This window comes from Motacilla alba, chromosome 14 (assembly GCF_015832195.1).
Source record: "Motacilla alba alba isolate MOTALB_02 chromosome 14, Motacilla_alba_V1.0_pri, whole genome shotgun sequence".
Classification (NCBI taxonomy): domain Eukaryota; kingdom Metazoa; phylum Chordata; class Aves; order Passeriformes; family Motacillidae; genus Motacilla; species Motacilla alba.
In genome coordinates, this window is record NC_052029.1 from 9,429,976 (window position 1) to 9,457,861 (window position 27,886).

General features: G+C 44.6%; 2 protein-coding genes across 4 annotated transcripts; one reads left to right on the top strand and one right to left on the bottom strand.

Annotated features, from left to right (window-relative positions):
- The first annotated feature begins 210 nt into the window (after positions 1-210).
- On the top strand, positions 211-13,681 carry DAGLB (diacylglycerol lipase beta). Of its 3 annotated transcripts, XM_038150932.1 has the most exons (16): positions 211-443; positions 924-1,075; positions 3,223-3,397; positions 3,863-4,124; positions 4,205-4,330; positions 5,347-5,474; positions 6,387-6,513; positions 6,853-6,936; positions 7,374-7,451; positions 7,833-7,913; positions 8,002-8,129; positions 8,608-8,676; positions 8,772-8,844; positions 9,846-10,099; positions 11,576-11,811; positions 12,598-13,681. In XM_038150932.1, exons 1-15 carry the CDS (start codon positions 349-351, stop codon positions 11,766-11,768), a joined length of 2,025 nt encoding a protein of 674 aa, XP_038006860.1. In that variant the 5' UTR covers positions 211-348; the 3' UTR covers positions 11,769-11,811; positions 12,598-13,681. The 3 variants fall into 3 exon arrangements, with proteins under 3 accessions (XP_038006860.1, XP_038006859.1, XP_038006861.1); XM_038150931.1 differs by having other exon boundaries at positions 212-443; positions 11,576-12,724; XM_038150933.1 differs by lacking the exons at positions 211-443; positions 12,598-13,681 and adding an exon at positions 450-716 and having other exon boundaries at positions 11,576-12,059.
- On the bottom strand, positions 13,196-27,306 carry RAC1 (Rac family small GTPase 1). Its single transcript, XM_038150935.1, has 6 exons — positions 27,141-27,306; positions 20,973-21,044; positions 19,533-19,650; positions 15,759-15,821; positions 14,897-15,056; positions 13,196-14,743 (listed from the first exon to the last, which is right to left on the bottom strand). The coding sequence occupies exons 1-6, from the start codon at positions 27,173-27,175 to the stop codon at positions 14,613-14,615; spliced, it is 579 nt and encodes a 192-aa protein (XP_038006863.1). The 5' UTR covers positions 27,176-27,306; the 3' UTR covers positions 13,196-14,612.
- Between the last annotated feature and the right edge of the window lie 580 nt (positions 27,307-27,886).

The window sequence follows — 27,886 nt, forward strand, 5'->3', positions numbered from 1 at the left end:
GCGGCCCTACATTAGCCCTGTTTCCGGTGTGACGTCACGATATAGCGACGTCACCGCTCAAACCCGCCCCGCGGCTGTGCCCCGCCCCCTGGGGCGGTACTGCGCACGCGCTCTGGGCGCCACCGCCCTTCCCGCCATGCGCGCGCGCGCCCCGGGATGGGCGGGGCTCCCGCCAGGCGCGTGCGCGACACCGCCCGATGGAGGCGGGGCGGTGTCAGCGGGGCGGGGTGTGCGCGTGACGTCACGGCTCGGTGAGGCCGCGCCCGCCCCGGCGGGCCCTGAGGCCTGAGGGCGGGGGAGGCGCGCGCGAGCGGGCCCTGAGGGAGCGGCGGCGCCGGGACCCGCAGCATGCCGGGGCTCGTGCTGTTCGGCCGGCGCTGGGCCATCGGCAGCGACGACTTCGTGCTCCCGGGGGCCTTCGAGCTGTTCGTCAGGCTGGTGTGGTAAGGCGCGCCCCGGGGCCGCTCAGCGGCGCGACGAGCGGTGCCCGCGGCCCGGGCGCTGTCGGTCCCTGCGCAGTTGCGGGCTCGGTGCCCGCGCTGCCGCTGCGCTCCGGGCCGCCCTCGCCCGCTGCGCTGAAGCCGCGAGTAGCGCTCGGGGGTTTGGTAATGAACGCGGTGACTGCTCGGTGTCCGCCAGCCGCGCTGCTTCGGGAGCCGAGCGAGGGACACAGCCCCAGGCAGGGAGCCTGCGCCTCGTGTGCACCCGGCGGAATTGTAATTCCTGCTGAGTGTTCGTGTAATTCCTGCTGAGTGTTCGTGTAATTCGTGCTGAGCGGTTTCACTTTCCTTATGTAACAGGTCCCTTGCTGTTAATCTTTGTGCAGTGCTTTCATTAAGGCGAGCGCTGGGGATCAGGTGATCACCTCGCAGCAGGCACTTCTCCCTTCCTCCTCTAACTGTTGTTATCTCGCTTCCCGGCAGGTGGATTGGGATTTTTGTCCTTTACACGGTTCACAAGGGGCAGTTTAACTGTCCCGGGGGAGGATTGCTGCACAGCTACCTGCTCGGCCTCATCATTCTTCTGGCTTCCATAATATGTGCATTATGTGCTCTTGTGTACATCAGTATGCAAGGTAAATAGTTAATAATGATGTTTTGTGTTCATCTGGTAGGATTGTAATAGATGTCTGGTTTTAATCCGGAGCTGACTTTAAAAACTACCAAAAACTTCAAGTGTTTTAATGGTAGTCAGACTTGAAAAACTCCAACAGCATCAACACATTTGCTTTAATAGTATTACCTTTGTTAGTCTGGAATCTAACATAATGAATAGGTACAACAGCTTAGTTCAGCTAAAATGGTTCGTTGCCATCAGAGCATCCTGAAAGCTCTCTGTGTGTGACCTCTGATGTAACGGTGCTCCACCTCTCTGACAGGAATTAGGGAAGTGTGTCCTGGATCAATTGAAGTATCCTGTTAGTTCTGCCTTGCATAGGCATATTCATATCTTGTGAAAGTCCCTTAGCTGCAGTGGGCTGCCTGGGGAAAAACACTCCGAAAAGTGAACTGTATAAATGTCATAATAAAACTGACATTGAGTACTGTTAAATAGAGCAGGACCCACAACTTGAAATGAATGGCTGAACAGAAGTAAGGACCTCAATGCGACTTCTAATTATTTGTAGAAATGGTGCATTTTGGGTTAAAATTGCTAGGAAAGCTTTTTTCTGGTGAGGCACCTGATCATTGAAGTAATGTTAAGAAGATTAATTTGAAATATGTGTGTGGTCTTGAGTAACAGATGAGACTCCACAGTTTCTAATATGTTGGTTCTCATGACTCACTGAAATAAGTATTTATGCTTCTGTAAATAAGTATTTATACTTCTTTCCATTTAAGCAATTTTAAGAGTGCATGAAGAGAAACTATGACAGAGCAGAGGTGTGGGTGATAATCCTGGCCTTGAATCTGACCACTGGTTTTCCTAGAGTTTGCAGAGGAGGGTCAGCCAGACTGGGATGTTTGTATCAAAGTTTCACAGAATATTCTGGGTTGGAAGGGACCCACAAGCATCATCGAGTCCAGCTCTTAAGTGAATGGGCCCTGCAGGGTCAAAGCCATGTCCTTGGTGCTGTTAGCCCCAGGCTGTAACCAAAGCTGCAGAGCTGAGGGGTGTAACTAAATAGCAGTGGTGAAAGAACCTTGCTCGGTGTGAAAGTACAGCTGCAAGGCCATTGCAACTAAGAAATTGAGTAATTCTGAGGCTGAATTTCCAGGAAAACAAAGGGAGAGGTGTGTTGGACTGTGGCTGGAATGCGTGGGTTCGGGTGTGCTCGGTCTTGCACAGCCCTTGTGCTGTCCTGAGGAGCAGTGATGGCAGCAGGGAACCTGCCTGGAGCCCTCACAGCCTGGGGGTGGTGTGAGAAAGGAAAAGTTGTTTAGAGGAAGCACAGTTCCATCTGATTGCGTCTGTGTAAGCATCCACACTGCTGCAGGACAGGCTGCAACCTGGGAATGGTTCTGCAAACCTCTGGATCCAAGGCTTTTGAAACAGCTTTATCGCTGGGTGTGAACCACAGCTTTGTAATTGCAACAGTTCTCAAAGTTGTTTTTGTTCTGCAGCCTTTACAAATCACTTGTCTACACCTGAGCACTCACACCCTGCTGCCCATTACCCTGGGATCAGCAGACTGCTTTGAGAGATGAGCTGGCCAAAAGTTACTCCCTTTTTTATTGCCTTAGAGTGCTGAAACTAAGAGGTTATTAGTAAATTAACAATACAGAAAGTAGCTTGAGAAGTATTTGTCCTGGTAATGGTCCTACTTTTGTTCTCCTATTATTATTTAGTAACTCCAGTAAAAAACCTTCATTGTAGCCCAGCAAAATAGGATCTGAAAATGAAATACTAACCAGCTGAAAGCTAAATAGAATAATAAAAGCAGGCCCCAAGAGTCATGAGGAGCTGTGGGTGAGCCAGTGCTCCTGGATGCAGCTCTGGCTTATGTGGGGCACAGCACTGCTGCCCCAAGTTCACTGCAGAACTGTCTCTGGCTAGAGTTGTTTTGAGTTTTAGTGGAGTAGATTCTAAGAATCACAGCTATAAATCCACTGTTGTTTTTTTTCACTGACAGCTTTCCATTAGTATGAAAGAACTTGATAGTTTCACTTCAGTTTGTTACTTTCTGTAAAGCCCAGAAAGTTCATATTTCCAGACAGGATTTTATGTACTTGAGGTGCATTTATGAACAGTTCTTGTTTTAAATTCTCTCTCTAATTTCAGGAACCATTTCTAATCCAGGCCCAAGAAAATCACTTCCCAAAATACTTTATACTCGCCTGCTTCTCTATTTCCCTGAATTCATCTGGGCTGTTGTAGGAGCTGTGTGGGTGTCTGACAACAGCGTGCAGTGTGAGAAGACTGTGATAAATGGTGTCATTGGGACAGTTATTGCAAGGTAAAGGTGCCTCCCCACAAATCTGAGCTTGTATGGGAAAGGGAAAATGAGTTGGTATCCTTCTCTAGAAAGCTGTTTGCCTTGGGAGAGAGAGCGTGTCCTGCAGTGAAGGAAAGGGGGTGAAGGTGGTGAGAAAGGGTAAGAGGGGCAACGGGAGTGTAGAAAACTGGGTAAATGTGGAGAGTGTAGTAACCTGGTCACTTAGCTGGTAGTGAAAAATGGAGCTGCTGCTGCTTCCAAAGCACTGGGCTGTGGTTCCAGGTGTGGTGCCCTGTGTGGACTGAGCCAGCAGCCTTGTTCTGGTTCCCAAAGAGCTGCAGGTCAGCACAGCAGCAAGAGGTGTCTGTACAGAATCCCATAGCCAGCTTCGGTTTCCGTCTGCCAGGATCTGGAGTTGGGATTTCTTGCACACTTGTCAGAAGTGTCTGGTTTCAGTCTGTTATCCCGCTCCCTCCTGTCTGGCAGCTGGATTATCATCATCTTTACCATCATTGGAGTTGTCATTGTCTTTGACCCCCTCGGGGGGAAGAAGACGTTCTACCTGCCCGACGGTGTGAGCCGCAACCTGGAGAGCAGCCAGTCGGGGCAGCTGCTGTACAACGTGAAGAGCTCTGCCACCAGGGTGTGGGAGAAGAGGATCAGGCTGCTGTGCTGCTGCATCGTGCAGGACGACGACCACCGTGTGGCCTTCACCAGCATCGCCGAGCTCTTCCGCAGCTACTTCTCGGTAAGAGAGCCTTGCTCCTGTTTGCAGTTTGGCATTCAGCTGTGCGATGGTTTTACAGAGCCTTCCGTGTCTTTGTACAGGACACTGATCTGGTGCCCAGTGACATAGCAGCTGGTTTGATTCTGCTCCACCAAGAGCAAGATAAAATGGAAAATTGCCCCAAAGAGCCTGAAGAAGTCCTGTGTCATTCTCCATCTTCTCTCGTGGTAAGATGGGGTTGGTGGAGCCTCTGGTGTAGTTGTTCTAGGAAATGGTGCCAGATCAAATTGAAATGCACTTCTTTCTGGAGAGGGGTTTTTTTTGTTGTTTTGTTTTCTTTATTCTTTTTATAAAATTAAACACTGCAATAAAATTCGTAACAATGTATGTTATTAATAAATGCAGTGAAAACAGTAAGTTTGTGGTCAAAAACATTTCTCTGCTTTTGCATTAGTAGAACTTTGAATGGGGAATTAAGTGCAAAAAAAGGAACCATTTAGGACATTTGATCATTGATGAACAGTTGGGAGAGAAAGGGAACAGAGGGAGAATGAATATTTGGTACTGTTTGCATACAACTGAGAAGGTAATCTGCTAGTATGTATTGTGGGCTGTTTGTCTGCTGCAAATACCCAGACAAGGTAAGAAGCAAAGATAGCATCTTTTAAATACTTGCAGGTGGGAGGTTAGTTTCCTAACTGATTTTTGCTGATCTTCAGTGGAAAAGTGCCTTTGTAAATTTTTCCCATCCTTTTAGCCTGTGTTTCAGAGATGTGTGTAGTTTTACTTTAAGCAGAAAATCTGGAGTTCCTGGTTCCTTTACTTTAAAAGGAGCTCTGTCAAGTTCCTTTGGAATGCAGCCTGTGTGATGGGGTTGTGCTTTCAAAGTCTGTACCAGAGAGCTCTGCTGCAGACTCTTTAGCCTTCCCTTGGACATCCTTAGGTAGCATATTTGCAGTGAATGTTGTTTTCAGCATTGAGCTTATCAATCTATCAGCATTGGGAGAAACTGATTCAATGAGAGCTTTTCAAGATCCTTGAGCTGTGTAGCTACATAAATAAACACACCTGAAATACAAGTGGCTGCTTTTAGTTCCTCTCAGGCCTTGAGGTTTTCCTTTTGGGTAGTGTGTATTTCATAATGCCTTGATTTTCTCTAGCCTGTGTTCAGTTTTATTCTGAGGCTGCCTAACACAACTTCCTCCCTTTCTCTGCTTTCTTTTCTTTCCCTGTGTGCTTCCAGACTGATGATTTGGATGTTGAGCTGGAGAATGCTGCTCACTTCATGCTGTTTGCTGCAGCTGCCTATGGCTGGCCCTACTATGTGTACACCAACCCATATACTGCCCTCTGTAAGCTCAATGGTGACTGGTAGGTTTGACCTCAGAGCTTAAAAACACACAGCTGCCTTCTATTTAACTAGTGTGAGCAGAAATAAAATAGTTACAATAGCAGTATTTTTGTTGCATTAAATTACATCACTCTTGGGTGTACATGAGCTTGACTGCTGCAGTTATCTTTCAGAGATTCAGAGAAACAAAATTCCAGTGTCTTTCCACCCTCAAACAGATTGGGGTTTTTTTTCCATGGGAAAAGTTTGTGATTGTGATAAAAAATTCATTTAGCATAATGGTAAAGGAAGATTTCAAATTAAATGAAATATGTTTTAAAATGAGGCATTTTAGAGGTTCCTTTTGGGCACAGATTTACCTATAGAAATGAAAGTGTATTAGTAGTTTTCTGTGTCCTAAGGAATTGGCAGAAGTTCCCTGTCCCTCCAGCCTCCTTTTTGTTCCTTTTGACTCCTTTACTCAGAAATGTTTATGGTCAGTAAGTAATTCTGCATTTTGCTAGATAGGATTACTGTATGTGACCACTGGTATTTGTGACTGGAAGAATGATTTTTGTAATTAGTGATATGAAATATCCATATGATAGTTATTTATTTTAAGTTTCTACTGAAATACAAATCACTTGGAGAAAATAATTATCACATAATACTGTGGATAAAACCTGAGATCAGATTGCTGTGCAGATTTGTGTTGGAATTTCCTTTTTCCTTGTTTGTATTTTCTCTCAGTGGCTTGTAATGATAAGAATTCTTTCCTTACTGCACTGTTGGCTCTGCCAGTCCTGCATCAGAATGTTCACTGGTGCTATTGCAAAAAGAAAGCACTTCTGATCCCTGGCAGAAGGGCCTCTGCAAATTTAACTGAGTTTGATTCCTTGAAAGGAAACCTAACAGACTGGAACATGAAAGTTTTTCTCTTCTATGTTTGTTAGTTGCAGAAATAGACCAACAGATTCTGAAATAACAGGCAGTGATCGTCATAACTTTCACTTTGGATCCATCCTGAAAATAACAGGACTGCAGTACAGAGACTTCATTCATATCAGCTTTCATAACAAGGTAAACAATCTGGACAGGCTTTGGGCAAGCTGCAGTGATTCATTCAGGGAAAGCAAGGGCTGAAGGGTCTGGTTTGCCTTCAGCATTTATGAAGTGTAAGATGCAAAACCAAATGAAAACCTTCAGTGTGGATTTCTTTTCTAATCTAACACAACAGCCACAAAACCATTGAAGTAAATCTGTCTCAGTACTGAAAAAAAGGCACTTAGACTGACCAAATAAGAGACCAATTCAGCTTCTTTCCATAGTACAGGATGGAGCTCAATAAGAGCTTGCCCTTCTAAATGGTTGCCCTTACAAAATGTTGGTGTCTTTACTGGTTACATTTTTCTCCTCCAGATCTATGAGATACCATTTTTTGTTGCTTTGGATCACAAAAAAGAAGCTATTGTGGTCGCCGTGAGAGGAACCTTGTCCTTTGAGGTATCATGCATCTGATATCAATAATTAGCTTTATAGAAATGAGTGAACTCCCAGAACCTAGAGGAAATTGTGTAAGGCTGGCACATGTTAAAATAACTCGCTCACAGGTACGAGTCTCCCAGGTTTAAGGTGTAAGCCCCCCTGCCCTTGGATGGGTAATATTCCCTGTGCTACTGGAAGAGAGAGGGGAGGACAGGCAGGGGTAATTCCAAGTCACTGTGCATGGAGGTGCATCCACAATGGGGTGTCTGCAGTTGGAAGCAGTTGCCAGGCTTGGAGCTGTGCTTGCTGTGTTTTTGCTGGGGTTGGTGGTGAGTGATGGGATGTGTTGTGCTGCTCACACACCTGGCAGCCAGCTGGTGATGTCCCTGTGACAGGGGTGAGCAGCAGGAGCCACACAGTCCTGCAGGGAGCTCTGACCAAGGCTTTGTTCACAGGACATCCTCACTGATCTGTCGGCAGACTGCGAAGACCTGACACTGGAGGAGGTTCTGGAGAATGGGTTTGTGCATAAGGTATGTGCAGCCTGGACCTTTGTATGTCAGCTCAGCTAAAAACACCTGGGATCCTTAGTTAAACAGAAGAATGTTCTCCTTGTCAGATGGATTGCATGAATTATTTCAGTGTTTGGTGCATCCTGCCTCTGGCACTGCAAGGTAGAATTTTTAATCCCCTTGTCAGACTTAATACCCTTATAAAATATTCCAAAACCTTTTTAACCCATACATAGAATACATGCAGACCTCTGGGTTATAGCCAGACCTCTGTCTGGAGGATGTCCAAGAGAAGACCAGCTTTGCAAAACGTTGTTGTTCATGATGGTGTTGTATTTCAACTAGACATGTATCACACCTCAGATTAGAGACACCCTTCTAACCAGAACTGCTCTCTTGTAGGGAATAACTCAAGCTGCAAATTACATCTATCGAAAACTAATAAATGATGGAATTTTAAACCAGGCTTTCACAATTGCCCCAGTAAGTTACCTTCCAAAGAATTTGATTTATCAATAAAATTACCCACAGCTTTTTCTGCGTCCATCTAAGTTTGTCTTTTTATCTGCAGGAATATAAACTTGTGATAGTTGGTCACAGTTTGGGTGGTGGGACAGCGTCTATCTTGGCCATCATGCTCAGGAACTCCTTCCCCACACTGAGGTGTTACGCCTTCTCTCCCCCAGGAGGGCTCCTAAGGTGAGAGGCTTCTGTTGCTTGGTTCTGTGTCTAAGCTGTGGAAGCCATGCAGCTGCCAGGTGTGTTAGCTGGCAGCTGTGCTGACTGTGGGAAGAGTTTGTATGTTCTCCACTCTCCACCCAAATTCATTTGCTCCATCTGGAGTTGAGTTCTCGGCAGAGTGTTACGGAATGAAACACACCTGGGGAATTCAGTCAGGCAGTACAATTAAAGTGCAAAATAACTGTTGCAGAAAAATACTCACCTGACTTGTCTGCCTTGGCCTGTTGGACATCCACACACCCTTAGAGTCAGCACTGAAGTTACTCTGTCACCCTCAGCAAGAAGGTCTGAATACTCACTGAGGCACTGACTGCAAATGGTGCTGCCACATGCTTGTATTTGACTGAATTATTATGATCATCCTAAACCTCAAGTGTGCTTATCTCCTTAGTGTATCTAAACTGCTTTTTTTATTTTCTTTTTTTCTTTTTTTAAGCAAATCGCTTGCAGATTACACTAAGCACTTCATCATTTCAGTCATTGTTGGAAAAGACCTTGTAGCAAGGTGAGATGAAAATACTTTTAAATTGATATTTGGAGATGTGTTTGATAGTAGACAATAGGGGACTTTGCTTTACTTTGTTCTGTGTGTTTAAACAGGTTAAGTATGCCCAACATGGAGGATTTAAAGAGAAGAATAGTGAGAATTGTGGCAAACTGCAACAGGCCCAAGGTAACCAAATGCAGTTCCTGGTTAAAATTGTGGAATTGTTACCTGGGTTAAGCCCCAAATTTAATGCAGGGACTGCTGGTGTGTGTATTTCTGATCTTAAAACTGAGAGTTACAATTGTTACAATTTCAGAACAAAATTGTTTGCATTTAATTCAGTGACATTTGTGCTACTCTCCTGTCCTGTAAAGTTGTGTTGTTGGAGATTAGGATTCAGTAAGACTCCCAATATACTGCTTTACAACATCAAAGGCCTGAAATTATCTGTTTGCTAGTTTTGCTGATAAAAGGAAATTATTAAAAAACAAAAATGGAAAAAAAACCCCAAACAGCTAAAATTATGAAAAGTTAGTAAGATTACTTAGTTTAACAGTGTAATAGCTAGTACCAGTAGGTAAGCAAATTACTGATTTTACTTATACATTACTGTCAGAATTCATTTGGAAAGCAGATATTTCTCTGTTACAGTGTTAACTCTTTACCTCTTTTTACTGTTAGCAGGAAACAGTTTTGAATGTGCTGGGTCCAGTGGTGTCAGGCAGGGTGGTACTGGAGGAACAGAGGTGTGCCTTAAAGATTCAGAATTTTTGAACATCTGAATTTGAATCTGCCATGCCCCAAGATTTCCATGTAGTCCTTGGGATGAGCAGAGGGTCTGTGTGACATTGTAAATACAGAATAAGATAATGGACAGTTAGAAGTTACAAGTGCAAGAAAAGTTAAACCTGCAGAGCAAGAATCCACATGGAGTTATTCAGCTGGCAAAGATGGCAGTGTTTTCTGTAGTATTACTGGAGGCTAAGGATCCACACTGCTGAGATTAATGTTACTGTGGGGAGAATTTGGGAAGGTGATCATGATCAAAAAAATGTGGGGAGCACGTGCATAACGTAATTTTAAATCTTTTAATTGCATTTTCAGATGAAGTGTGTGCAAGCACACAACTAGAATAAGTTACTTGGAGGGATGCCAAACTTCAACTGGACTGTTCTCTCTGATTTCAGTACCAGATTTTGCTGCGGGGGTGTTGGTATGAGGTGTTTGGAGGAGATCCTGATGACTTCCCAACAGAGCTGGATGGAAGGAACCAGGATGCCCTGACCCAGCCCCTCCTGGCCGAGGAGAGTTTAATGGTTCATCGGTCGCCTTCGTACAACGCCCTTGAGGAGGAGCCACACTTGAATTCACCCCCTCAGTATCCTCATCTCTATCTGCCTGGAAAGATTATCCATGTTATTGAAGAATGCAGCTCTAAGAGGTAAGTGGAATGATGAATACCACTCTCCTGTCTCCCTGAAGTCTACTCACAGCTCCTTGTTCCTTTCAAAGTACACATTTCCAGCTGTGTGCATCTCCAGTACCCAGTTTTTGTTACTGCACATTACCCAGTTTTCAGTTTCTATTCTGTGCCTCCCGACTTCTGTCTGTTTCACTTCAAGCCCTGGACACTGCTCTCCTTATCCTGCCCGTTTATTGCAGCTGCTCGAGTGAGGACTTTATACCCAAACTTGGCCAGTTCAGCTTTGCCAGGTGGCAGTTTCTGCCCGAGACTGCAGATCTGCAGGGTGTCCTGGTAGAGGTGGTGGCAGCAATTCCTCGTTCCTGAGCAGTCCCCTGAGTGTTGGTGATCAGGGGGAGGTGCAATGCTGCCTGTGGTGTGCCCCAGCCAGGCTGCAGAGCTGCAGTGCCCCGGTACCCAGTGTGTGCCCACATAGTCCGTAGATTTTCCTCTCACTTGCTGCTTTTCTGTGGATGCAGGAAGCTGAGACAAAGACACCAGAAAGCTGAAACTGCTGGAAGGGTGAGGATTGTGGCTTTGTTGGGGCAGTGTTGTGTTCAGGGCTTTTTTTGTGTGTTTTTTTTTTTTTTTTTTTTTTGTTGATGTTGAGTTTTTTTAGACAAAGCAACCTGAAACAGCCCATAAGCCAGGCAGGCCCTGATAGCCTCTCATGTTATGAAACAGAAATCAGAGCATTTCTAACTTGCACAAGACTGTCTTACAGAAGAAAAGAGAAATTGCCCCTTACAGAGAGGAAAGAAAAGGATTGGAGAAGAAATTCACTTCTTTCCTCCCATTCAGTAGATCAATGTTTTGTTTAAGCTTCATGTCTTTAATTTCTAACAATTTTAATACTGGCTTTACAAGTTAGATACTTTAACACCTCTGACCTGGGCAGGTTTTCCCAATGGCTGCTTTTCTACTTTATTGAGCTAATTTCTTTTCTTTTAATTTGTTTTACTCCACAGCACAGCAGTTAATAATGGGAGTTTTTCTAAGTAGGCCTAGCACACAAGAGCCCCCATCATGTATTTGGGATTTCATTTTACAGACTGGTGCATCCTATGTGCAGCATTGAATGTATTGCCTGGTCTCCTCTTGATACCACTGGGACTTATTCCCTAAAATTGACTGAACCACGTGAATGTGCAGTGTTCAGTGCCCTCCCCCTCCTTGCTCAGGCTCTATTCCATGGTTTTGGGAGCAGAATTACTTGAATCTCTGATGGCTTCTTTCCCTGTTAAAGCACAGTGTGATGTGGTGCAGTTCTCCCTCAGGGATGCTTCATGGCAGCAATTCCAGCTGTTTGCTGAAGGGCAGACCTGCAGCTCTCGGGGATCCCACCTGCTGCTGTGAGAGGGTTCCAGTTCCTCCCTCGGCCATGGCCAGAGTCTCCAGGTTGCCCGTTCCAGCTCTGACAGAGCCATTGTATTTGTGGTGTGTTTTTTTCCCTAGGTTGTGCTCTTCAGATATTAAATACACGGCAAGATGGTCAAACGAAACCGTCTTCAGCAGCATTTTGATAAGTCCCAAGATGATCACAGACCACATGCCAGATGTTGTGCTCAAAGCTCTGAACAGTTTGTCTCAGGAACACGGATCGTGTCTGTCTTGTCAAACACGGGAATACGACCCCAGTGCAGTATAACCAGAGCTCGAGGACGTCCTGGGGGGCTTTCTGCAGGTTTCAGGTATTCAGGACACATTCCACTTTCATGCTTAAGTGGATTTCAGTACTTTTCTCACATTGCGTAACATGAACAAGGGTCTCGGTGCCCTTGCCTCTGCAGCGCTCGGGGAATGCTGTGCTGCTGCAAGCACAGCTTGTGTGTCTGTGCTGAAGGCTGGGCTTTTCCACAACGGAGCGGGATGAGAAGCTCCAGCCGGGCCTGTGTGCGCTGGCACAGCAGCTGAACGCTCGACCAAGGTGAATGTGTGTGAGAAGCAGGTGGCCACGGGTCAGAGCAGAGCCTTGCAGACCTCATCCAGCACCTGCAGCTGCACTTCTGCTCCCCCATCCCTTCCTGGCTGCCTGGGCCACGGCAGAGCCGAGGGGCTGCAGCTCAGGGCTGCAGGGTGAGTGAGCCCGGCCCGGGCAGGGCTGGGGCTGGGGCTGGGCAGGCTCAGTGATTGCACTATTTTTTCTTACAGGTTGTGCTGGGATCCCAGGGTTGCAGGGGAGGGCTTGTTGTGGTTAAATGCTGCTTGGATATACATGTGCAATATTCTTTAATCTACCTGTCTTTTGTATGTGTTGATCTACATCACTGCTTTTATTGATTTTTAACTAAAACTACTTAATGAGAAGGAAAAAAAAAGAACATTCAGGCCCTGGCATCATGTTGGTCACCTGCTCTAGCTCCAGCTACTGAGCACCACTCTGATTCTGCCAAGAACATGTAACCAGTTGTAATGATTTTTGAAAAGTGGATTCCTTGTTTCTAGTGTGTAACTATTTTAATTTTTTCCTTTTTAAGGGTCAGCAACATTTATTTAAAAGAAATTGATGTAAGTAAAATATGATGTGGTTGAGAATTAACTGTGTGGATGTTCCTGCTGTGATACTCAATATGGAGACAAAATTAAAGAAAACCTTGGCTCCTGTGCAGTGACAGGTCCCAGTGCTGGCTGTCACAGCAGTGAGGTCAGGCAGCAGAGGAGGGACCGTGCTGCTTTTGGGCCCCAGCCTTGGGTGCAGCCACTCTGGAGGAGGGGAGGCAACACACAGAGCAGGGCTTTAAATGAAAGCCTGGAATCTGGAGCATTGAAGCACAAACTGGGACCGGTTCAGAGGAAAAGGATTTCTGTTTGCATGGAGGGGAGTGGAACAGAGAACCTGCCCCCGCTGCCAGCAGCTTCAGGCCACTGCACACGCAGCAGCAGGAGCTGGAGCTGCACGGAGCTGCCAAGTGCTGTGTTGAGTTCGGGTTCTCAGGGGAGCACTGCCAGCCTGGGCTTTGCACACTGGCCCTCAGGAGACACGTGCACACAAGGGCTGCTGGCACGGAACAAGAATGTGTGCTCAGAGCGGCACAGGAATGAGACACTTGCTCAGAAACTCAAACATTACCACACTTATGATTCAAGGATTTATTAAGTCATACATGCAAAACATACTGCCAATTGCATTAGCAAAAGATCAATGTAAAAACTTCACAATTTTGCAACTTTTATTTTTAAATTTTGCTTTAGTGGTTGAAAAGGTGTAGTTCAACATCATATTCCTGCCAGTTTAGAAGGTACAGAACATGAGCACTAAGTACAGAACCTCACAGACCCAAGTTACCGTTACGCAATCGATGCTGCACATGGAGTGACAGAAAGAACACTTGGCTGCATTAGTCATGTTACAGTGGGGGGACCTTGCAAACAGTGATGGTTGAAAGGTTTGTCAGTTACAGAGGTTTAAAATATAAAAATTACTAAAATGTGTAAAGCTGCTTCACATGATTTTTACACCTAATTAATAGACTAAAAGCTCCTCAGAAAGCATAACTTACTGGGTCAGAATAACAGGAAAATGAGGATATGCTTGAATATTCTACTCTAAAAAAAAAAAAAGAAAAAAAGCAAACTTCTATCAATCAGAAAGTTTTAAAATACAAGTTATATTGCTCAATAAGAAGAGATTCTACAAGAAGAGCATTTACTACATAAAAGTGGGAATGACTGATTCAGAATTGTACCTACATGAATGCCCTACTTGAAATTCAAAGGAATTTACCCATGAACACCAACCTCTCTCCACTACTGCACCTCTGGGAAAATGGTTGCTGAGCTACTCTGGCAGTGTAGTGTAAGTCAGCTGTACAGTGTCAAAATACTGTCTGGCACTATCTCCTGCTCCAACCCAATATTCCATTTATTCATCACAATACAACGCTGTCAAATAGATACACTTCAGTAAGAATAGTTAATTTTCCAATCACAGCAGCAAGAACTAGATTGCAACCAAGCCCTTACCAACGATAAAGCATTTACACTGTGACTCAGGCGTGTCACTCATTGCCAGAGACGGGTGCTGGATGCACCACGAGGCAACGGCTCTGCTGGGAAAACAGTTCAGAATAAAACACATTAGAGCGCAATGTTCTGCTAATTCCCTGGTACTGTTACTTACTGTGAAAAACTAGAAAGAGATTTTGCATTTCCTACCAGAAATTAGAGTCATTTTCAAGAAGAATCTTTAAAAAACAGTTTAGTGCTTAGTGTTTGTAGCACAACAACGCGACTTAGTTCAGCAGATAGTTTGGCAACATTTAATTGAGCAAGAGGATTTTAAAAATAAGGCTTTACACAGGTGTGTCTTTTCAGGAGTTTGCTCTTAGAAGGATGCAAGGTAAGGGTCATACTTTAAACAAATGAAACCATGAAATTGTCAATTGGTTGAAGAATTGATGGAAGAGAACTAATTTATAACAGAAAAACTTGGCATGTGAATGCTCCATTGTTCGAGCAAAGCACAGGGTTGATGGGCTGGGGGAGGGTGAGTTTACAGCAGCAGACATTTTCTCTTCCTCTTCTTTACAGGAGGGGGGCACAGCACTGCTCGGATGGCTTCATCAAACACTGTCTTGAGGCCTCGCTGCGTAAGTGCTGAGCATTCGAGATATTTCACTGCGCCTGGGGGAAGCAGAGACACAGTTACAGAGCAGCTCCAGAGCACTGCTCCCAGCTGGCTCCACAACAAAAGCCAGGCATTCCATTTAATTAAGGTACAAGGTCTTCCACAAACACAGCCTAGATCCAGCCAACAATAACCCCCTGCTGCCATACCGATCTCTTTTGCCATGGCAAGGCCCTGTGGGTAGGTGATGGGAGTCAGCTTCTTCTCCTTCAGCTTTTCAATGGTGTCCTTGTCATCCCGCAGATCGAGTTTGGTGCCCACGAGAATGATGGGCGTGTTGGGACAGTGGTGCCGCACCTCAGGGTACCACTGAAAAAGACAAATGAAAAATGGGGTCTCTTGTGTGGGGGCAGAGTTCCCTGGGTGCCCTGGAACATCACGGCTGAAAGCTTCCAGTCCTTCACTTTGGGTCAGTAGGAGCAGAGGGAGCACCCAGATCCCATCGGGGCAGGATTAGAAAAGAGCACATCACTGTTGGTGAAGCCAACAGCTATTTCCATATAGTTAAAAATGTAGCTCATTAAGGGCTGTACTTTCCTCACACACCAGAAAGCAGAAATGCCCTGACCCGCCCTTGCCCACAGAGGCACCTCCTTGTGCAGATGAGCTGTGTGAGGACACGGAACACTCCCAGTCAGAGCACGAGCAAAGGATGGCTGATGCAAGGAGCAAGTGCTATCAACCCAATTTTTACACGCATTTGTTTTTAAACTCCTTTTTTCAAACGGTACTAAAAAGAAAGCTCCTGTTTGTGATCTCAGCACCTTGTGGCTGAACACTTAAATTACCCTTATCAGTGCATCAAGGAACAATTCGTACTTGAGTGTGTCATGTGCCCTGACCTTCCATGACTCACAAGTTAGGCAAATGGATTTCTGCTTTTCCAAACTGCATTTCATGGGGTCTGCGGGAAAAACAATTTTAAAAAGCACCTAATATTTCCCAAGCTCTGCTGCAGAGTGAACAGTATGATGAACATTCAGAAATAAAACGGTACCAGCTCGTCCTTACCTTAGCACGGACATTTTCAAAGGAAGCTGGGCTCACGAGGGAAAAGCAGATTAAGAAGACATCCTACAAAACAAGGTGACAGAGGTCAGCCCAACAGAGAAGCCGCTGCAGAGTGCCATGAGCAGGCCAATATCATCAGTATCTCCATGACACCGCCAGCTCTGCCACACTTGCAAAAGGCAAGGCCAGCAGTACAGTTGCACATGATAACCAGAGGCAGCTTTCCCAGTGGGAAATCCATTCCCAGGCAGCTACAAGCAGCCAGAGAGAAAGGGGGGGAAATAACAAATAGATTGCAGTCAAATTTATAATCAGCTATTGCAGTAGCCAGCAACTAGGACACTAATAATGCCTTCCAAGGGTTTTTTCCTCTAAATGTCATTTCTTCTTCACTGACCTCCTCAGCACAGGATGTTGCAAAGTGTTCGCTATTAACGCACAACTCCAAAGTAGTCTTAAATTGCAAAGGCCAATTTCAACGGTATGAAATTTAAAAAAAAAATTACACAAGAATTTCTACAATTATTGCTTCCATACCCAAATCAAAAGCAGCTTGTTGAACTTCTTATAGAAACTCACTCCCACTGAATGCCAGTAAAAAAAGATACACCATTCTCTATAACCAATGGATTGAAAAGGCCATTAAAAATCTCAAAGTTCCTCCCTTTCCTTTCTAAATAATGAGAAAGCAGGGAAAAAAAGGGTATTTTTAGGGATCTTGCACATCTTGCTTTTCAACTGAAGGCAAAAGATTCTAAGTAAGAGCAGACAGAAACATTTCAGAGCACGTGTTGATAGTAACCACAAGATCCAATTCGGGTTTCACTGATGACAGGCTCCAGGTGTGCAGGCATTCAGAATAACCCCAACACTGATTTCCTCCATCTGTGTTGATGTGAACTTGCTGCATGACCCAAAACTCAGTAGGATGTCTCCCAAACGAGCCCAACTCTCCCCAACCTACCTCTGCATCCGTACTTATTCCGGTACCAAAGGTGCTACAGAATCAGGCATTGCAGAGTGTTAGTTGATTGTGCTGCATTTCAAGGCTTTTTGTTAGGTCAGCAGCTGACATCTCACTGCTAAGCACTTGCAACCCAGTTGTTCATGCATCACCCCAACAAGTTTCCGTAGCAGCGTCCCAGAAGAAGAAAGAAACAACATCAAACAATGTGATACTATGGCCACTACTTCTGCTTTCCAATTCTGCTGGTTTGTGGGGGCTCGAGGGCTGCACTTGAGGAGATTCTCTCCTCCACTAGCTCCAGAGATCAAAAGATTTAGTGTAACCACAAGGAATTACTGGTGTCTTGCACACTAGTAGAAAGAGTTATTTGTTTTCAAGAAAATATTTAATCTTAGTAACTCATACGAATTTGGTAACAGAGTTCTCAGATCTAGCAATTTGATAGTTCCAAGGAAAGTATTTGTTCAAAAAATAGGGGCCAATTTATCACTATCATAGGCAAGACAAGATGACAGAACTTGGAACTGAAGTTTATTTAAAGTTTTACATACGGCAATAGGTTGATCTGTCAGACTGGAAGATATATTCTTACCATTGGTTCCTCCAACCTAATAACAGTAGGAGATAAAGTTACTCCTCAAATGGATTTAAGGGAAAATGTTTTCAGTCAGCAATTTCTGCTCACAGATATTCTCAAGGAGGATTTTCTTCTTGAGAGAGACGCTGCCCTGTAATTCAGCACAACCACCTGCACCCAGAGCAGACACCAGCCTTCCCCAGAAACCAGTTCTGCACTGTCAGGGGAAACCTGCAAGATCAAACCTCTCCCAAAAAGCACCCAACTAACAATTTCTCTTTGGTTTCATCTCCTGAGGAAACAGACGTGACCACCTTTTCTGTCCCAACTTTTTCCTTCCCCAAATATTTGGAAACGGTAGTAGACTTCAAATGCATTAAGGAGAAGATATTAAATTCCTGTATATTTTAAGGAATAAAATAAAAATATTAATAAGGAGAAAAAGATACAAACGAACGCCTCACTGTGAAGTTACCAGCTGTTAACTGCTGGGGGGCTGATCTCAGCACACACTGTCCAAGCAACCCAACACCTGCTGCTTTCACCTTGCCCAAAAAACATCCTTCAGGTGCACAAACAGGGAAAGGAGGGCCATGAGAACACGCAAGGGCTGAGTTTTAAACAGCACACTGAAGGAAAAGAGAGGCTGAACACAGATCCTAAAAAAGTCAGGTTTCGTCAGCGCCACTGTTCTCTTCCTCAGTGCCTTTTCTTAGTTTTGTGGGGGTGATGAATCTTTGATACTGCACAAGTCTGAAATCTGAAGTCTTCACAAGAACTTCAAGACTTACCACCCTGTTTCATCTTCTGCTGAAAAAAATCCATCCAAATAACTAAAAGTACTCCAAATCCAACTGTACAATTATACATCCTTGCACAGACAACACTTCTTCCCTAAGATGTTTAGACAAGGAATTATTTTGCAGTCTACCAGAAAGCCACAGGTACTTTGGCAGGCTGAAGACATGTATGTGCATTGTGTCCCTTTGTCACACACATTCTGTCCCTGCTAAAGATCTTTCAACATAACTCCTTCTAATTTTTGGAAAATATTTTTATGATGTTAAGCAAAACTGAAGTTTTGAGTATCCTATAAATACTTAAGTATTAGATAAAACCAGCTTTCCATTGTCTTTCCAATAGACAGGTATTTCTGACATTTCAACTACAGTTGCCCACAACTGGCAGATTCTTATGAATTCTGTGTATCATAACTGATGGGGAAGCCTAATGCCTGTAAGTTAGTGAGCAGTCAATTAAGGAAACATTACTGAAAATAGCATCAGAGTTCCTTAAATAAGATTCACATTATTCAAGAGAGCAGTTATGCTGTAGAGTGAAACAATTTTGCATTTTACATTACTAGCCTTTAACATATATTTGACAGTCAACAGCAAGAGTAATCAGTGCCAAAAAACCCCTGCAAATTACCCTTTCTTTACTTATAGCACAGCTCCACCAGGTAAAAGCCACTGCTCTAAACAGATTACAGAACCACCTTTACAAAGATTAACTGTAGCTGAAGTCACACTGAAAGAAGAAAGCAGATCACTTCAGTGTTCTCCTTGAACATGGAAAGATGCGGGATGCAGGCAGGACTTTACCAGTTGCACACAGGGAAAACAGAAGCACATTTGTATCGATGCCACAGCACAAACTACAGCAAGCAATAAAATAACCTCGGGCTCAAGAACACTGGAAAGCTGGGACACCACAGCCTCTGTCAATACCAATAATCTCTTCATTCAGTGCTGCCTCTTTCACATGTAGAACATCTTCACACAGACTAAACAATATCAAGTGCTTAGCAGTGACAGTGTCAGGTTGCAGCCAAACATCGCCTAAAAACAAAAACAAACCCTGCCTCTGGCAGGCATGCTAACCTTAAAATCAATGGACTAGCTGATGGGACTATTCACTGAGATTTTATGAGCTAGTTTCAGGGTTTGTTTTTTTTTTAAATTTTAAATCAAGCATTCTAGACAATTCTGAGGCTACAACTACAGAAAACCCAGCAAGAACCAGGGCATGCAAATTTTAACTTTTTTACAACTGCACACTCCCCAGAGATTATAAATTACAGCTACAGCACAAGAAATGAAAAAGGGTCACTGTTACTAACAAATACAACTCCAGGTGTGACAATGTTGGCCTTTTGTTCAAAAAGAAAAATGCTTTATGTTAGAGCAGGCTGTAGAGACTGCTCTTGGATTCACCCTGCAGCTCTTACTGTTTGCGGGTAGGAGAGCGGGCGTAGTCTGTCATAGTCCTCTTGACCAGCTGTGTCCCACAAACCCAGGTTGACCGGTTTTCCATCAACCATTACATTGGCAGAGTAGTTGTCAAAACTAAAAGTAAAGAGAGAGTTAGCTGCATTAGCTTGCAGTAAAATCAGGCACCCAAGGATTTTTCCCTCACAGAGGGAAAAACTGGGAAGACTGGGGAAGGGAACATTTTCATTGCATCCGTCACCTCCCCAGAGACAGTAAAATTGTTCTTTAAATAACAAGCGTGATATTGGGTAATGGAATAAAAAATTATACACAACAGACGTGCTTTAGTCTGAGCAGAAGTGATCTGTCATGGCTCTTCCAAAGGAACTGTTAATCCCAGCAAGTGCAGGAAAGCAGGTGATGTACTTAGCAAGCACTTTCCAGTCTTAGTGGGACATTCAGCAAGTTAATCTGTCTCATGGTGTGAGATTTAGAACAGAAGATACAGGAGCAACAGCCAAGAAATCCTTAATGACAACAGTAGGTAAGAAAAAAGCTAATTAATGCTGCTAATCAAAACCCCCTCCAATGCAATATCAAAGCTCATAACCAGGGGCCAGTTGAGGCATCATTTTTATCTCATCACTGCTGTGGGTGCAAAGGTTTTAAGTTCACTGGGAACACAAGACACTGTAATGCAAAAACTCGAATTCAAGACCAAAAAAGAGGGAACAGCAGTAACTAAGGTAACAAGGCCTTGGAGAGGTAACAAAAGTAATCTATAAACCTTATCAGAATGCATTTGGTTGTCTGAAAAAACTCATCAATACTTCAGAGAGCAGCATAGGCAGATGAAAATAGACATCTGAAAAGGAAAAGAAGCTGTACATGCATAAAACACAGCCAACAGGCCCTGGAAAAGAGAACTGCACTAATACTGATACTGACAAATCCAAATGTGAAAGAAAAAGGGAAGCACCAGAATAAATGAGTCTCCACAGTCTCGCCTGAGGAACCAAAAAGCCGTGGCTGGCTCAGCACAGGATTGGCAGTAGCACAAAAAGTGCAAGGAACAAATAAACAAAAAATCACCAGCCATGTAAGACAACTATTTCTGACTATGATATAATGTTTTACAAGCTGTTCAGCCTTGGGACTGCTTATTATGAATAACATTAGAGACAGAAACACACTATTTTGGAAGAGAACAACATCTGGTAAAATGTTAGCAAATGCTAGTCCCTAATCAGCCGTGCCCAGAGGGCACAGAGAGCCAAAACCGAGGGAGCATCAGCAAGCGCTGGTGTGACTGTGCTACAGTAAAAGCTCAAAGTGCTCCTCACACACACCTGAGGGGTGCTAGCAGCCAAATCAAACAGTTCAGGTAAGGAACTGGAATGGCAGCAGGCACTGAGAAGCTGACAGGAATGAGTTCTTTGGATTTTGCAAGTACTTACACCGTGGGTATATACTCTCCAGGAAATGCATTGGTTGTGTAACTGATGAGTAGGCATGTTTTACCTACAGCACTGCAAAGAAAGAAAGTTCACATGTAAAACACATTCATCTTGAATAACAAGAAATAATATTCCTGTAGGGGGAAGAAGACTAATTACATCCAGACACCTAAGGACAACTGAACATCTCCAGTCACTACTGTGCAGAAAAACAGCTGACAGACTCGGCTTTAAAATTACTGGCAATGAAAACACACCTAGTATAAACATCCATTTTGTGAAGTGATAAATTGCCAAATTTTGTTAATTTTTAGTCACAAAAACCCCCCAAAAATCCACATGTATTAATTAGACCACTAATATCTCCTAGTCATCTGACTGAATACTCAGAAAGATGGCCTTCTTCCAACTCTCTGAAATTAAAAAGAAACTGAGAAGTATTTCCAGATATCCTTACACAATTCCAAAACTCTTATCTTTTCCAGAAAATTGTATACTTGCATATAAGTGAAGTTAAAGAAAGCTTGAAAAGTATAATTTCTCAATACATCATTACTTTGGAGTATTTAAGGAATGAATAGAAATGATAACTCTATTATTTACTGCTATTGCAAAGTGACTCCCCACATGCATTCACCCACTACTCAAACATTTCATTAATGGATTTATAGATAAATTACATTCCAGGATTGGAAAACTTGGAACAGCAAACCTCTTCCTACCGATCTAATTCACAAGAGCCTCAAATGGGGGCAGGACAAGGCTCTGTTCCAGGATTCCTTTAAAACTCTGGCAGCCAGCTCGTTCCCTCTCTGCCCTCCCCCCCACATCTTATCTGGAGTCAAACATTTGATTAATGACAGCATTCAATTTTTGTTACAGTTTCAATTAAGTGTTGGAAAACTTGAAATTTGGCCTTATTTCTCTTTTCAAAATAGTATCTGCAAAGAGTGTGACACTGCAGACTGGTTCCCTTGCAGGCAGTGCATAATGCTTTGACCCTGTGAGAGATTCCAGGGATGCTGCCAGACAGCCTCCCAGCCCGATCCCCCTTCCTGCTCCTGGGCAGGGAAAACTGCATTGTCTTGCAGATGTTTTATCACCACAGCGATGTGCTCAATGCCAGTCAGCAGTAACTTTGAAACCTTGGTAATCTTGTCATTAGTATGAGGTTTGACTCATGAGCCTCCTGAACTAAATCCTTCCCAAGTGAATTGGAGCTTTGTCATATCCATAAGTCACGGCTCAATCTCTAACTGAAGTCTCTCCATTCAACTTTAAGCAGTTCCTCACTGCATGAGCCCAAGAAGGAATCTGATAGCAGCTTCTGACATCACCTGAAATGCCCGAGCTACAGAAGAGACACTTCAGGATGCAAAATGATTTGGGATTTTGTCCCACACACTCATTTTTAATTATAATTTGCCTTATGTTTCTTAGCTAATACCTGCCATAACACCCTATCTGCTGCAACTCCGATCATTCCATCCAGTTTTCCACCCTGGTTTTCTCACCTAAGACACCAGCTCCTCACACAGTCTGCGGGTTTTTTCCTTTCAGCACACACTCTCTTTACCAAGCTATAATAGCATCATGAAAGGAGGCATTTAATTCTGTTCTCATTAAGTACAATCTCTGAACATTCTCTTGTTGTAAAAGTGTTCTTGTGCTCAAAAGTAGATGGATTTACCCTTAAAAAAAGCTGTGTGGGAAACAATCAAGGAGCAGCTCACCACGCAGATACCTGTTTAACAGCTGTCAAAGAGGAGATCCCATCTTAGCTCCTGAACTAACACTCTAACAAGCCAGAACAAGGAGTTAAGGAAAGTTATTCCTCCCCCATAAGGACAACTTGCTATTTTAGCTGCCTGCTGATGAGTTAGATCAGTTTGGATGTGCTGCTGAGCTGCTCTCACAACACCACACAGCCGGCTGTGCTGGGCCAGCTCACAAAGGACAGGTGGGAAAACCTTCAGGATCCCAAGCGGAGCAGCAGCCAAATGCTTTGGGAAATCTCTTCAGGCACAGAGACACATTCTCACGCCTCTGGAACCTGTCTGGGCTGACACTTCAGCTTCCAGTAAGGTCATTACAGGTAATTTGAGCTTCCAACAAATTAATGTTGAACTCAACATTTTCAGCAGCAGATCGACAACTATTCCGTGTATCCAGGCTCCTTTGCCTGCCTTGCACTGAAACTCCCAAGTCTGCTCTGGCTAATCAAAGCAGCACAGGAAGGTGGTGAGAGATTTCATTCCAAGTTCAGAAGTGCCTGTGGTGTGTTTCTGTAGCACCAATCAGCCAGATCATTTAAACAAGAAAAAACATGTTCAACAGCCCCATTTCAGACTTACTCCATCCAGGTTTCCTGCCTTCCTTGCCTTCTGGCTCACTGCCACACGAATCAGATCATTATGGTCACCAGTCTTAAAAATAAACACTAATGCCTACCTTTACAAAGTACATCCTCTAAGTGCTTTATCAACTTTTTTAGACTACTAATTTCTGTAATGAAGCAACTACCCTAAAGAGAATTCCAACTGTTTGGCAAAGTTTAAATCCTTATACATAAAGGCTGAAACTAAGAATCTAAAATAACACCAAGATTAGTCATAAGATTTCTAGCAACTACTTAATCACAGCTCTGTCCACCCACTATTACATAAATGAAACTAGCAACATTTGACTGTCATTAAAAACATGGCCTGCAGAAATCCAGCTTTAAATGCTTAACAAAACTACCTTAACAAAACACAACGCTGAGTCCCTTTCTGATTCTGAGTAGCACCCAGGAATCAATGTATTACCACTTATGTATAACCACTATGTATTAATTCCTAAGAACAAAACATACCTTCTCTTCACTTATGCTAACAAGTTTTATGAAATTTCCTCACTGTAGTAGAGCTCCTTGGAGCCATGTTTTACCTGCAAACAGGTGACAACCTTCACAAAAGGCTTTACTTGTGCCATTTCTTTCTCTGTCTGCTGCACATGACCTACCCCTCTGGCAGACAGGATGCCCAGGTCTTTGCTCAGACACTAAAGAGCAGCTGAGATTTCCCCAGTACCACCCTCGGATCAAGAGTTCAGTAGTGCTGCTACAGGAGGTTTAGCTACATACAGCTCTCAGATAAGCTCTATTACTCACTGTGCCACACCCTCTCCCAAATACTCCTCAGTACTTACAAAACAACTACTTTTTAAAGAACTTTTTCAGTAACACAAGTTACCAAATTTGCAGTCACTGCACTTTCTCCAGATGGCATGGGAGGGATCTGAGGTGTTCAGTGTCTCACACAAACTGCACTACACTCAGTAAGAAGCCAATTACCCTACACACCCTCCCCTTCTCCCCAGCCATCAAAGCCAATACATACACAAAAAAAAAAGCACAGCTTTAGCAGACAAAGGCCTCAGATCAAGCAAATTCCAAACAAGGACTCCTAAATTACTGCTCTTACAGCATTTCCACAATTAAAAAATGCCTACAACAAAGGAGCATGAAGTGCGACAACTTCTGTGGCATCTAGTAATTGTAATTTCTCCCAAACACAGAACTTCTCCTAACATTGCACAACATCACTGGAGATTTTGTACCACTGGAGATTTTGTACCACTTAACAGCTGCCTTTTTGGAGTGAAAACAAAAGCTGCTAAAAATAACTTCCACCAATGCTTTTTCTCAAGTGTCAATCAACAGCAACTCCAGCAGTTACTCCGGCGGCTGCTCTTCATCTGTCCTGCACATTCCTCCTACTCTCTCTCATGACAGCTCAAAGCAACAGTTGTCATTTATTTTCTCCCCAACAATCCCCACAGCAAAATAAAAAAAAGGGGGGGAAGAAATATGATAGCCTAACTAGCACACATGCCACACTTTCCTAGTCAAGTTAGTTGTCCAAACACACACTAGTCAAAACTCTAAGAACAAAAAGGGACTTACATATGAGAAACAGCCCACTCATTAACAAATTAAAAAAATTACCACAGGTACTTCTAAAGCTTTGTTTATTTTTGTTCCTAGCAGATCTTTGCGGAGGGTACGTAAAACAATACCCAAGTTTTATATTACATAAGCAAATCTTTAACCTGCATTGTTTCACAGGAACACTAAAACTTTGGCCTTATCTAAGCCAAACAAGACGTTTCCTAGAATACCTGCAATGCTGGAGCTCTTGAAGCAGCAACAGCACAAAGAAAGACAAATAGTTAAATGTATTTTAAAAACTGTGATCAGAGAATGATACAAAGCTACCAAAAATGAGCAACAGTACCTGAAAAGAACCTTAAGGAAGCTTTGTTTCTAACTAAAGCGAAAGGAAAATAAACTACTGTATTTTGTTCACACATATGTACAAAAGTCAGGTAGAACTACACCACCTACATTTCCAAGACAGAGAACAACAGAAATGCTAGGAAGAAGGAAGGCATACAAAGCAAATGACCCAAAGAACTGTTCTGTTGAATGAATTACAGAACATTATACAGCTGGTTTGTGCTGAGCTCTCACTTCTAGACGAGGAAGTTGACTGAACCTTTTCCCCACCCAAACATGATGCATCACATCTATTTACAGCATTGTAAATACAGATGAATTAAAAAAAAAAAAACCCATATATATATATGTGTGTGTGTATATACATCTATCTATCTATATCTATATAGCAGAAAAGCAATTTTGTTGGGTTTCAATTCAATACAGGCAAAAGAGCAGTCTGCAGTTATCCTATCTGGCATCAAAGAATTACACTACTATGACAATGATTTACTGAGATACCACTTTCATGTTCATGTGGCTCCAAATCATACACAGTGATTCAAAACAAATTTGGCACACTGTAAGGTTTATCTTTCAGCCATACTTTGCTGCCTTTTCAGGGATTCTACATTGTTTAAAACAAATCACCCCCCAAACACACACAAATAACTCCAAAAATAAGGCACCATGTGAAATTACAGACCACTGCACTGAGTCCATTTAGCTACACTTCACTCCTCTGTAATCTACAGAAGTTTGCTGTGATACCGATTATGCTCAGTCTACACTGGGATTTTTGTTTCTCCTAAAAGAAAAAAAAACAACTCAAACTGCATAAGACAAGTCTTGTTTTCCAGCTGGACTGGGATGTTCCCCTGAGCTCTGACACCCAGGAAGAGAGAGAGAATCCCTCTGAGCTGAGCAGAACAATATTGTGGAGAATATTCAAAAATACCAAACACAAACTCTTTTCTCAATTCCAGCACTCCTCACACTGAAATCCAATTGCTAAACTTATGAGTTAACTCAATTCCAAAAAAGCATCCCCAACTTGTTTCACATATAAGTAACAACATATTAAGATACTGTAGGTGTAACAGCTCTTTACAGACAAGCATATCATTAACTATTTGTATTTCAAGGGCCTGTCATTCTCCTTTAGACATGAGCCTTACAAGACCAGATGTCTGCAGGCAAAAAAACAATTTCTGCCTAAAAGCATCTATGATCTGCAGAGTTGAGCCTATTTCACTCAGTTTTACTGCAAAAGTCATATGTCAAAAATCAAGATCATAAAAGGCAGTAAGTTTGTTACTTTCACAAAAAAAAAAAAGTATTTCAAATCAGTATTAGTTTTCTCATATAATTTAAACCGCAGTAATTATTTTAAGACACTTCAGTGATGAAAGAACACCAGCAAGCAGTGGCAGTGCAGGGACGCGGCCCGGCCTGCCCGGACAGCCCAGCACACCCAGTTCATTCACGGCGGCGGCTTCTGCCCGCACCAAGGCGAAACACTCGGCCACCACCACGGCCCCGGAGCACCGGCCCCAGGGCGACGCGGGGCTCGGCCCGGAGACGCGCACGGCCTGCCGACCCCCGCAGCCCCCGCTCCCCGGCCCCGCCGTGCCCGCGCTTCCCTCCCCGCCCGGCAGCAGCAGCAGCAGGAAGCCGCGGCCGCCACCCACCCGCCCCCGGCCGCCCGCCCGCCACGGCTCGGCCCCGGCCCCGGCTCCGGCCCCAGGCAGCCCCGCTCCCTCAGGACGGCCGGGCCGGGCCGCGCCCGCGCCGGGATCGCCCACACCCCGCGGCGGGGCCCGGGCGCCGCTCCCGCCCCGCGGCCCGACACCCCCAGGGCCGGCAGAGCGGCTCAGGGCCCGGCCCGGCCGAGGGTCCCTCGCACTTACCCGTCGCCCACCACCACACACTTGATGGCCTGCATCGGGGCTGCTGCTGAGCGGAGCAGGGAGCGGCGGCCGCCTCCGCCCTGAGCCTGGAGCAGGGACGAGGCAGCGGCACCACCCAAGGCGGGGAGGGAGAGGGCGGACTGCGGGCGCAGGAAGCGGCGCCGCGCTCACATCCGGCCGGGCCGCGCCGCGCCGCGCCGGGGCCGCCTCACGGGCGGTGCCTCGGCTCGGGTCGGGAGCGGGCGGGGGGCAGTAGCACAGCCCCGGCCCTTGATCCGTGCGTGGTGTATTCAGGAGAAGCCGTTCTGAGCGGGGATGTCAGCGCTGGCACTGCCGGCACGAGCCCGCAGCCCGGTCAGGGACAGGAGGCTGGGCATCGCCCCACAGCAGCCCCGTCGCGTGTAACAAGTCGCTCTCGAACACAGAGCTGCCTTTGACACCACCATGTATCCTGTCTATCACACCTGGCACCCATCATGCAGCAATCTCTTTCTTGGCATCTCTTGAAGCACGTTAATGTGTTTACCCCACAGACATGCTGAGCACGGGTAACTCGGGTCACCGCAAGGCTCCCCCTCTGCTGCTGTGGGCAGGTGCCCGCTTTCCCCAGGCAGCCACCTGCCGTGGGACCATCTCTCTCACTGTGCCACCACTGCAGAGGCAGATTGTTTTCCTTCATCCATGGATCTTCACACCGTCCTCCCTCCTCTCGTTATCCTGTGTGTGACGTTAATTGTGCTGGCAAG